The sequence below is a fragment of the Mauremys reevesii genome, linkage group 2, assembly GCF_016161935.1.
Source record: "Mauremys reevesii isolate NIE-2019 linkage group 2, ASM1616193v1, whole genome shotgun sequence".
In the NCBI taxonomy this organism is placed as follows: Eukaryota; Metazoa; Chordata; order Testudines; family Geoemydidae; genus Mauremys; species Mauremys reevesii.
This window is the reverse complement of record NC_052624.1, coordinates 15542074-15554424: the sequence shown is the minus strand read 5'-3', so window position 1 is coordinate 15554424 and position 12351 is coordinate 15542074. Positions and strand designations below refer to the sequence as shown.

General features: G+C 38.9%; 1 protein-coding gene across 6 annotated transcripts in view; it reads left to right on the top strand.

Annotated features, from left to right (window-relative positions):
* XYLB (xylulokinase) overlaps positions 1–12351 on the top strand; it is a 140771-nt gene that overhangs the window by 53028 nt on the left and 75392 nt on the right. For 5 of the 6 annotated variants that reach the window (XM_039527262.1, XM_039527264.1, XM_039527267.1 and 2 more), the window contains one exon: positions 2458–2554. In XM_039527262.1, coding sequence (XP_039383196.1) covers positions 2458–2554 — 97 coding nt within the window. Of the gene's footprint in view, positions 1–2457; positions 2555–4488; positions 4684–12351 lie in introns of those variants that run through there. The other variant, XM_039527266.1, reaches the window with a different exon arrangement.

Genomic DNA, 12351 nt, shown 5'->3' with positions numbered 1-12351 from the left:
GGTCTCCTTTTCAGCCTGGGACCCCTCCCCCCAGTTCAGTTCTTTGAGAGTTGTTCATGACATGAGCAGGGATGAAGGAGGAGAGAGATGAAGTGGAGACCAGTGTGTCTCATTCTTATACCACTCCTCACTCCTTGAGTTTTATCTCCAGCTGGGTAGAGGTGAAGGTTGAACTGTCATTGAGAGGAAATGTAGATTTCTTGTTCACACCTTCCCATTACTGGAGAATGACTGCTTAAGTAAGTGATAGCTCTTTAACACCTGGCTGGGTGTTAGTCTGTTCTTTGTTCTAAAAAATTGGTTTAGGCCTTCTTTTCTTAAACTTTAAGCATGTTACAGCAAGGCTGTACATAATAGAATCTTCTAACTTCACATACAGTGCTGATAACACATATTGTACCAGGACAATAATGTTCAGCAGATCATGAGTTTTCAAATGATACTTCACAAGGCATACTTTGTACAAAATTTATCATAGTCTTGTAAAAGTGGTGAACGTAATAGTATAGACCGTCACTCATGCTTTATCCAGATTAAACATCTCTCCATCTGATGGCATGGAGAGTCTCTGGTTAATGTCAGCAGGTATGAAGTGTTCAGCAGAGACGCAGAGAATCCTTTCAGAAAGCAGAAACCCTCAACTAGAAAATCGTATACGGTGGAAGTGTTTTTCCATAGGGATGAGGGCAAGACAATGTGACACTCTTCAATCATCCATTCCAGAAATTCTGGACTATCTGGTTTATCTTTCAGCTTCATTATAATTTACTTGGCAGTGATTTTGGGCCTGTCATCTGCCCTGTTCAGATCTCTTCCATAAGAATCTATTGCAGATGTTTCTGCCAGTAAGAAAGATACTAACTTCATGGGATTTGAACCTAATTCTTACCTCTCTAGTGGAACCTCCATTTGAGCCTCTGTTCTCTTGTTCCCTTCATCATTTATCTATTAAAGCTGTATTTTTGGTGGCTATTCTTCTGCGTAAAGAGTAAGTGAAATTCAGGCACTTATGTCATCCCCACACCCCTCATGGTTTTACATGCAGACATAGTGACTGAGCCCTCACCCTACATTTATTCCAACAGCGGATTCAGACTTTCATGTTAATTGATATATTCAGTTTGCCTGTATTTTTTCCAACATGTCACTCATCTTCCAGTGAATCTAAACTTCGTACATTGGATGTTAAGAGGAGGCTGTTGTATTATAAGACCATTCAGAAGATCTCTTAGACTATTCATCACATGTGGCAGTGCATCTAGAGGTAGACCAGCCTGATCTCTGCTCAAAGCCTGTTTAAATGGATTGTGGACAGTATTAGAATATCATATGATATTAAAAAAATGACTATTTCTAGTTCATGTTACCATTCATTCCATGAGAGCCTAGGCTATGTTGGTGGCATGTTTCAGTAGAAAACTAATTGTGGAACTCTCTAGAGCAGTCACATGGTTCTCAATGCATCTATTTACCAGTCATTACTCTCTGGTGTCAGCATCAGGAGCTAATGCACAAGTTGGGAAAGCAGTTCTGCAATTTTTATTCAGATGAGTTCCTAGCTCCCACCGCTTGGAACCAAATTGTTAGCTAAACACCATGACCGAGATCCTCACACACACAGACTCAAAGACAAAAAACACAATTACTTACCTTATAGTAACTGTCATTCTTTGAGATGTTCTCTGCATGTGGATCCCATGACTAGCCATTCTCCCCACAACTCCCTCCATCCCTGCCACTCAGAGACTCTTAATCTGTATTCTGGGTGGTGAAGGAATTTACGGTAGAATCTATCCTTTATACCCTGGGGATGGAGTCCAAGGGTGTGAAAAACGCATATGTGATCCATAGTGGACAGAACTGATAAAACTGCCAAACTCCTGTGCAGAGGGCACATACACACTATGAGTGAGATCCACATTGACAGAACATCTCAAAGAACAATGGTTACTGTAAGGTAAATAACCATTTTTTACAAGGGAGTAATCTCTCTTTACCACAGTGAATGAATCAGTGAAAAGGATTAGTTTTTGTTTCCTTTTTTTGTAGACAAAAGGACAAATTTAAACTCTTTTGTGTATGGCATTACTTAGTACATCTGATTTCTCTAATGTACCCCAGAGAAGATAACGTACTTGAGGCAAATTTCATAAGCAGCTGTTGGTGTTGAAGAATAAATGTAGAAGAGTTTACAACTGACATTAGAAACACTCCCCATCATGCACTGATTTCAGGATTGAAGGATTTGCCAAGGTTAGGGGCTATATTTTGTCTGTCATGAGCTTCTAGAAGTGCTATGTATGTGATTGAAGAATAGGAGCAGAGTTCTGGGTGCAGGCGTCAGGGTGAAGACAAGGATAATTAACTATAAATCTGTTTTTTAAAAAAAACAGACCTCAACCTTGCGTTTTTTACTACATAAGATGCATGTTAATTTAATGTATTCCTCTGATACAGGTTCCAGACTTTCCAAAGGAGGTGGAGATACGAGCATTGATCGAAGGACAGTTCATGGCCAAGAGGATTCATGCTGAAAAGCTGGGATATAAAATCAGTAAGTGTGATTAGAAACAAACAAACAAAAAAACAGCAGAGGCAATGGAATCTCAGACCAAGCACTAAAAGAGTGGTTCTGACTGTAATGCAGATGGTAAGGTTGTCATCTTGCCTGACAGGTATTGAAACTGATGTGAGTTTTGACTTAGGCTCTTGTTAAATGCCATTCTTGACTATGCAAAAAGGAGCCTGATTCTAATAGATGCTGATTTAATTGGGGGGTGATGAGAGTCTCTCAGAATCAGGCTGTAGATTATTTCTTGAGGTATCCTGGATATTTCAATGTATTAGGCTTCACTAATAACTTTTAAACTAGAATTTTTGTTAAATGAGAGGAAGGATGGTCTTGTGGTTAAGATACTGGATTTGAGATTAATACATCTGTGTTCAGTTCCTGGTTTTGCCATAAGAATTCCTGTGTGACTTTGAGCAAGTTACTTAGTCTATCCGTGCCTCGGTTCCCCATCTGCAAACTAGAGATAATGATATTTCCTTTCTTTCACCCTTTGTCAGTCTTGTCTATTTAAACTGTAAACTCTTTGGGACAGGAACATTCTCTTACTTTGTTTGTACAGCATTTAGCACAATGAAGCACCAATCGTGGCAAGTATTGTAATATAAATAATAAATGGTAAATGTTAGGAAAAGGTAAATACATTAAAAAATCATAGGCTAAGTTTTTGCCTGTTGTTTTCTGCCATGTTTGTCTTGGAGACGCATGCCTCTTTCAACAGTACTGTATTAATTTAAAACTAAATAAATAAAGTCCACCCCTCAGTTATCCCTTGGTATCAGTACAGTTGAGAACAGAGTGGCTCAGGATGGCCTGTATTTTTGCTTGGCAGGGTACAGTTAAAGATTTATATAAAAATAAAGGCCACATTTGAGATAGGTGAAGAAGCTAGTGGTAGATCCACATTTAAAAGGGGGACACTGCAGTAGGTGATGGGGATGGGGAGGCATGTCTGATGCCACCAGCTTCAATATTAACATAACAGACTCTCTCCCTAAATTAAGGTGTAAACATAAGTCACCCCTGTCAGGCAAAAATGGGCCTTTACCATTCTCTAATGGTCAATAGACTTTGGGCTATTTTACACATGTTGGGGAAACATGAATGTACCAAGAACACCTGCCTCCAAGCCCTTCCCACCAGATCTGACGTTCAAATTTAAGAACTTTTCACAAAAACATCTCAGCTGATATCTTCCATTGTTGTATTAGTTGCAGTTGTAGCTGTGTTGGTCCCAGGATATTATAGAGCCAAGGTGGGTGAGGTAATATCTTTTATTGGACCAACTTCTGTTGGTTGTCTTGTCTCTCTCTCTCATCAACAGAAGTTGGTCCAATAAAAGATATTACCTCACCTACTTTGTCTCAGTTGATATCAGCTGTTATGAATTTAGATCTGCCCCACCCTTGCCCTTGAACCTTGGATTGCAATCACAGTCCTCATGCTGAGGCAGACTGGATTGGCCCCTGGTCAGACCCTACAAATGTTGCTCTTCAATTAACTAGAGGGGTAGCTGCTGAGCTACAGAAAGCATCCCCTTTGGCAACACTGAATTGAAAAGCTGGATCTGGGGAAAAAAACCTGGGTCTCCTGCACTGCAGTACTGCTCCTCCATTAGTCTGGCCTTTTTTTTGTTGATTTAACATCCCATAACTTCTGTTTTAAAGCAATACTTTAGCTTATTACAACATAACTCCCTCCAGATGAATATACTCCAACATACGTTATACTGTGTTGTTATCACTTGTGTTGAGGCAGCCACCTATATGCCTTAGTCAGGGATCAGGACTCCATTATGCTAGGCACTATGTCTGTGTCAACCCAAATATTCCAAAATTATAAATCAGGTCCCCAAAAGTAATGAGATTGGCTTAAAAATAATATTAATATATATTAATATATTGTTTATATACCTGTAGGGTCCACTTGGGGCATGTTTTCAAGCTGTTCTCCACAGCCCTGAGGACTAAAACCTTTTTCGAAAAATGAAAGCTGAGATTTTTATGTTAGCATGTGACTCTAGGAACTGGGGCTTCAGAAAAACATCAAATATCATGAGACTCATGAAAAAAATCACAAAATTTGACAATACTGCTTTGTAAATACAATAAAAAAGATGCTGTGTAGTGGAGACAACACACCTGCTTATTTGTGGAAACATTAAAATACATTGTATTTTAAATGTCCATGTATACCTCATTCTTGAGATGACTATTTATAATATCTGAGTGTGACACTGTCCCTTGAATTGTATCTTCCCAACAGATGCTATGGAACATTTTGATTGTTTTGTTGCATCAAGATAAACTTTCATCTATGTAATAACTAAAAGATGAGTTTAAAAAGAACTGCTTGCCCTTATTGCTAATTTTACGCATTTCCTGCTTTTTTCCTCAGTGCTGTTATTTATTTAAATGTGATGCTCTATTTCTGTAGTGATGGCATTCTCTCAACTTTTTTTTTTTTTGTAAAACAGTTCTGAAATGGGAAAACATACAGTGTGTTTTATGGTACAGATATGATCACAGTACTATAAATATGTTTAGTTCCCCTGCACACAAGATACTCTTTATCTTGTTTGTTTTGGTAGCTGTAAGTTTTTATTCTTGTAGTGATTCTTGATGAGGTACGTTTATCTTTTGGAAGAGGTATATAACTAGAGTCACTTGTGTTCCTTAAATATAGCATCCCATAGCACATTTAGGCCTTGTGTACATGGGGGATTTGCCCAGATTCCAGGAATTGAGTTGATTTACATCCACTGCTGTAGTTGCATCAGTGCAAACTGCAGCTTTCCTTAATCTACACTTTTGCACAGGTGCAGCTACAATGATAATTCCTGCTAATTCCCAGAATTGGGACAAATTCCTCAATTTAAACAATGCCTTACGAGGAGATAGGGTTGACATGATCTACCACAATATACACCTCTATATGGTGTTTTGAAATGTATAGGGACCAATTCTCGGTGGTACAAATGAACCAGAAATCTGGCTTAGCTGGCTACCTGAGAATTTCTCCATCCAGCCCCAGAATATGGGAGTCACAAAGAGTATGTAAAACCATTTTTGTATTCCGACCTTCCCTGCCCCTCAGAACCTGTCTCAGGTGCAGCTTGGTTGGACCCAGGAATCTGGGCCGTAATCTTAAATGTAATGGAAGATGGATAAGCCAGAAAGGATAAACCCGAAAACCTTGGAGTTTGAAGGAAACTTGTTTAAGGATATTTCCTGTCTGCTAGAGTTCATGGATGAGTAACATAAACAATATAAACATTGGATAATCTATTATAATTTAATTTCATTTTATGAATTAATTTAGCAACTTTATAGGAAAGCTGAAAATCTCTTTTCTTTCTAGAGACTGGTTCTGTAGTAGAAAAAACAGTGACACTGAGAAATCATAGTTTGTTTATTTAGTTGTGTTTCCAGTTGCACCTATCTAAAACTCTAGGTGCATTTCATACTTAAAAAAAAACCTTTGGCAAAAGTCTAATTGCAACAATCTTAAAACAACCTTGTACTTGCCATGTGTATATGTTCATGTGTGCACATGTACAGATTTCTGTATACAATTTGTTTATTTACCAGGAGAGGGCGGTAGATTCCATCTCATGATTTTTTTTAACTGAAACCAAGATATATATTTTTTTGTCTCAACCCTGTTTTTAAAACTGATAAAGTCACCAGATGATACTTGTGAGAAAAGTTAGACCTTGTATAAATCATGATTTAAATGCTTTAATGTGTTTATCATTGTGTTACAGTTGTTTCAATTGTTTTCAATCAGATTTCAAGGGAAATGATTGAGCAACACCCTATATCCTGTTATGATTATTTACTTGATGGGTCGGTAGAGTGTTGCCAACCCGGAACAAACAAATGAAGCTTGCCCTGCTACTGTTCTTTATATCCTCTAATTCAGTGATCTGCAGAGATAAGGAGAAGGCTTTGTGTTCCTTTTTTTCTCTGGGTTTTGATTGTACTAGAAATAGGGTGACCAGACAGCAAATGTGAAAAATCGGGACGGGGGTGGGGGGCAATAGGAGCCCGTATAAGAAAAAGACCCAAAAATCAGGACGTCTGGTCACTCTAACTAGAAAAGTCTTCTGTTTTGTCACTTCTCTATTTTTCTGGCCATACCCTCTGAAATTTAATTTCTGCTCAACAATTAGGAGTTCGGAGATCAGATCCTAGATCTGTCTGATGTATAGATTGTGGACCTGTTGTGATAAAGCCCTGCACCTCTTATATGTCCTCTGAAACCAAAACCCATGGCACCTTTATAGTGAAAATTATGTGTATGTAGCCTCCTGACACAGATAATCACAGCTGCTTTAAAAGTGTCAGTAGGTTCAAACTGATCAGGCAATCTGTACTGTACTTGATTACCTTCTTAGAAGCTTATCCTGTTCCCATGGAAGTCAATTATAAAACTTACATTAACATCAATAGAAGCAGGATAAGACTTTTACTTTGGCTGGGGATCTTACATGTTAGGGAGCCCCAATCAGGGTTTTTATCCTGGTTTGGGGGAATCCAGTGTTATTGACTGTGTCACTAGCTACAAAATAAGTAATCTAGGGAGTGAACCCTATGCCTGCCCCCATCTGAGTCCAAGTATATTTTGGACATTGAAGGAAAACTGTACACGTGGTGGGGAGGGTTGGGGAGTTACTGTGAAGTTGACAGACCCAATCAGTATAATAACTTATGTGTATTCAGAAGTGCCCATCAGTGACTATATAATGGTGCAGCTTTCTGACATTGCGCTAGTGTGATTATTAGTTTAGGTTTTTAGGAGTCTGATTTTCACCATCTGTCATCCAAAGAGTAATGGAGATGGATATAATGTTCTGAGCTTTATATGCTAAAACATTTATGTTAAAACCCTTTATCTGTATTTATTATATATTACATTGTCCCCTGAATGTGGAAATCCATTGCTTATGTTACCCTACTAACTGTGTGAACAGTACACTTGCATGCTTAAATATTGATGGCTGTGGTAGCAGGCATGCCCACTCTTTTGCTCTTTTGCTAAGAACATGGTAGATTTTGTTTTCTAAAGTGCCATGTGTTAATAGTATTTCAAGTGTATGAAAGTGCATTTCTTCTAATTAAGATGTTAGCCATATCTTTATAAAAACTGCAATCCCAAGATACTAGTTATAAAAAAAATGAGAGAGTGCCAGTCTAGGCTTTTTCTAGGGCAGGGGTCGGCAATCTTTCAGAAGTGGTGTGCCGAGTCTTCGTTTATTGACTGTAATTTAAGGTTTTGCGTGCCAGTACAGGTCCGTCGCATCTTACGCTGGGGTTACGTTCCACAGTCAGTGCGTAAAGTGAAAATCGCGTATCATCAAAATTACATTGAGTGTAATGGCGGGCGGAAACGCCCGCACAACAGGTACACTATTAAAATTATTTTTCTTTTTTTGTTTTTGCCGACCACGTAAAGCTGAAATCGCGCATGTTAAATGCGCGTAAGATGCGACAGACCTGTAATACATTTTAACCTTTTTAGAAGGGCTCTTTCTGTGTCTATCATATATAACTAAGCTATTATTGTATGTAATTTAAGAAGCTTCATTTAAAATTAAATTAAAATGCAGAGCCCCCCCGGACCGGTGGCCAGGACCCAGCTAGTGTGAGTGCCACTGACAATCAGCTTGTGTGTCGCCTTCGGCACATGTGCCATAGGTTGCCTACCCCTGTTCTAGGGTTTAACCTTGCCATTGTTGTCACAGCAATGAGATTGAGACCCTATATTTAAAAAGAAACCAAAGCAGAGATCAGTGTGAGGGCAAACTCCAGTGCATCTAGTGGAATTTCCCTCCTTTCTTCAGATACTCTTTTACTCTCTACTTGGTTTTTCTTGGTGCAAAACTGCTGAAAAAATGCTGAGCAATTGGACCAAATGGATCCATCTTCCCTCCCAGCAGTTAGCAGGGAAACGGGGGGAAAAGATACTATATTGGAGTTAGAGAGGTTCACAAAATATTCCTGGTGGAGATTTGACATTTGGGCATATAATTGTTTGTGTTATGTTGCTGTGTCATTAAGTCCCAACAGTGTGACATTTTGGTGCAGACATTATGATGTAATGTCAGTCCATTTGATGATGAGGTGTCTCCTTGGCTCTGCAAAGCTAGAAATCACTAGTCCTAGAGGCATTCATCTCACAATTTTTCCCTCAGCCCATAAAACAGAATTATTGCTAATGGTTCACGTGACATGTTTCAGAGTGGTAGCCGTGTTAGTCTGTATCAGCAAAAACGAGGAATCCTTGTGGCATCTTAGAAACTAAAAAATGTATTTGGGCATAAGCTTTCGTGGGCTAAAACCCACTTCAGTGTGAGTTATTGGTAAAACTTTCAGTGGCTTCTGTGTTTACCTATAGTTACCATCATTTGTTTTGCTTATAGTAACCAGTATCTAACTTCTACTTGATAAATTATTATAAGCTTTTGGGAAACCTTAATGCCTAAAGGTACTATATTGAAAGCTTATTCTATCAACTTCTTTACATTCATTTCTGAAGAATCTCACTACTTGAACTGTAATTACGTTACATCTTCCTTCCTAGCTGAAAAAAGGAACCTTGTGAAGGAGCCATTTTGTAGCTGCATACAGATTAAATTGACGTTTTTGCCCTGAAGGATTTAAATTTCTTAAAGAAAATCAATACTAAAATGTTGTGTTGGCTGCTTGCTTGTTTCTTGCTGTTTCTCAGAGTTCTGATGTTGTTTCAGCAGCTTGAGTGCGGGAGGCTCCTGTGTCTGAGGCCCGCTGCTTCATGAAGCAAATGAAAACAGCTTAAAATAATGCAGTGCTCTTAACAGCAACAAAAACCTCTGTTTAACTACCACATGTGCAGTGCAAGCTTCCTACAATGCCCCTTGCCAATACACCTCAACCTTTCTCTGTGGGGAGAGGATTATTAGCTCTAGAGTTGAGAGAGGTTAGTTTTACCTTCATATTAATTAAAGGCATGATCCTGTTCCCCCTGAAGTCAATGTCAAAACTCCACAGGGTCCCAAATCCTTATCCTTTCTGATGAAACTGCCCACAAGAGTCCCAGTTGTGATGTGGGGATCAGCTTTTCAGCATTCCTCATCTTATATCACAAGCACAGATAGCAATGACTTCTAGTCATGATTGACCAGGGCTTGGATTTGAACTAGTGACCTGGATATGAAAGGTTGTTAGCTGAGCCATCTAGTCCACCCAAAGAGCTGCTTTTTCATCTGGCAGAGGGAAGTAACAGAATCAGTTTAATTTTTTTTAAAGCACTTACAGATAAAATGCCTCCAAAGGAAGTGACCTAATGTGTTATAAGGAAGCAGCCTATGTGCACTAGAATTTTTTGCATGCATTGTCTTGATTGGAATTTTGTTGTTGTTATTCTCTTGTTATCATCAGAAAGGAAACACAGCTAAGACAGAAAACCTGAACACTTAAAGAGATTGGAAATTGCATTATCTGCCTTTCTTTTGACAATAGATAAGATGCAGTCATTGTCTGAACAATTGCTTTAATGTTTAGTCAGCATAATGCCAAGTATTTAAATGATGTGATTCTTGTGCCCAGATGATTTTTTATTCTGTTTCGGTGGAGATACTATTCACATAGCCTCCTAAAAAATGGTCAGGCTATCAGTGTACTATGTCTGCTAGGAAGCTGCATGGAATCATAGAAATTAAAAATGTTAAAAATTTATTAGGTTATCTAATGCATCCTCTATCAGTTAGGCACTGTTTCCTCCAGTATATTTTCTAGTGCTTTTTCCAGTCAAGTTTTAACTGACTCTGGTGAGGTGGCTCCTATTCCTTGTGTTGCAAAGCTATTCAACAGCATAAAATATTTCACTGTTAGGAAGCTTTCCCTGATATCCCTGTATTTTCTTGTCTGGTTTAAATCCATTATTTCTAGTTAAACCTCCTCATATCACTGTAAATACCTCCCCTTTTTTGGTGCTTGTAGCATTCATAAAATACTACACTTATTATAGTTGTTACTTGGCTAAGCTGTACATATTTTCTACTTTAAACTTTCCTCCTATGTCCCTCCATTTTTCTATTTTGGTTGTTCATAATGTGAAGGAAAAGATTGGACTCCAGTCAGCTCCCCAAGAGATTCTCCTGTTCTTCTAATTGTCACAAACAGGTCAGAGTTAATTCTCCATTTACTTGTCTCAGGTGTCCTGGCTTTTCTTATACACTTGTCATTTTATGTCACTTTTCATTTATGGATCTCAAAGTGCTTTACAACTGCATCAGCCCAGGTTTGGCCCAATAGAATGTCTTTCTATAATGACAGGGAATCATACCGCTCCCTCCATGTGCTGTATTTCCTTACATATAAACTGGAATTTAGATGAATTTGTGGTTTTGTTCCCTGAGATTGGGATGCAGTTTATAGAATCGTAGAATTGTGGGGCTGGAAGGGACCTTGAGAGGTCATCTAGTCCAGCCACCTGTGCTGATGTAGGACCAAGTAAACCTAGACCATCCCTGACAGGCGTTAGTCTAACCTGTTCTTAATAACCTCCAGTGATGGGGATTACACAACCTTTTCTGAGAACCTGTTCTAATACTTATCTGTTACACTTAGAAAGTTTTTCCTAATATCTAACCTAAATCTCCCTTGCTGCAGATTAATCTCATTACTACTCGTCCTACTTCCAGTGGACATGGAGAACAACTGATCACATCCTCTTTGTAACAACCCTTAACATATATAAAAGACTATTATCAGGTATCCTCCTGCCCCCGTCTTTTTTCTCAAGACTAACTTTGCCCAGTTCTTTTTAACCTTTCCTCGTAGATCAAGTTTTCTAAGCCTTTTGTTGTTTTTGTGGCTTTCCTATGGATTCCATTGACTTTGTCCACATCTGTCTTAAAGTGTGTTGTCCAGAACTAGACATAGTACTCCAGCTGAGGCCTCACCAATGCCATGTATAATAGCACAATTATCTCCCATGTCTTACATTCGATACTCATGTAAATCCACCACAGAATGATATTAGCCATTTTCACAACTGCATCACACTGTTGATTCATATTTAACTTGTGATCCACCATAACCCCCAGATCCTTTTCACCAATACCCCTGCCTAGCCAGTTATTCCTCATTTCCTAGTTGTGAATTTAATTTTTAGTTTCTAAGTGTAAGTATTTTGCATTTGTTAATAGGGTCCACTCATGGCAAGTGGCGTCTCCTTGTGGCTCCTGTAGGGATCAGCTGTCACCAGGTCTGGTACCCTCTTCTGTCCTCTTGCTCTCTGGGACTCAGCACACTCCATCTTCGTGTCTTGGCCCTTCATCCAGGTCACCATAGTCCTCCCCTTACAGGGGTACCAAATTCCTATTGGATAACTGTCCTAGGCAGTCTTCTGCTCCATTGGCTGGTCTGTGCCACCTCCCCAATGTCTGATGGGGTACCTGTGCCCACATACTACTCTGGGTTCCAGCTCAGGGACCCAAAAAGAGGTGTAAAAGAATATCTAATTCTAGGAAACTTGGGAGCCCCTACTGAACTTCATACATCTGGTCCTGTCCAAGCAGTTAGTGCATCCATGTAAAAAATTTGGCATCCATGTAAAAAACATTGTGCTTAATAAAATCATTTCAAGAAATTTTGAAGGCTGCAGTTAAGTTGAAGAAGAGAAGAGTGTGTGTGTATGTGTGCACGCACACACAAGGGGAATATTTCTAATTATTTTATAGTTGGGATAAATCAGTTTTTAGAGGATACATCTGGTGCAAATAAACTGATAAATTC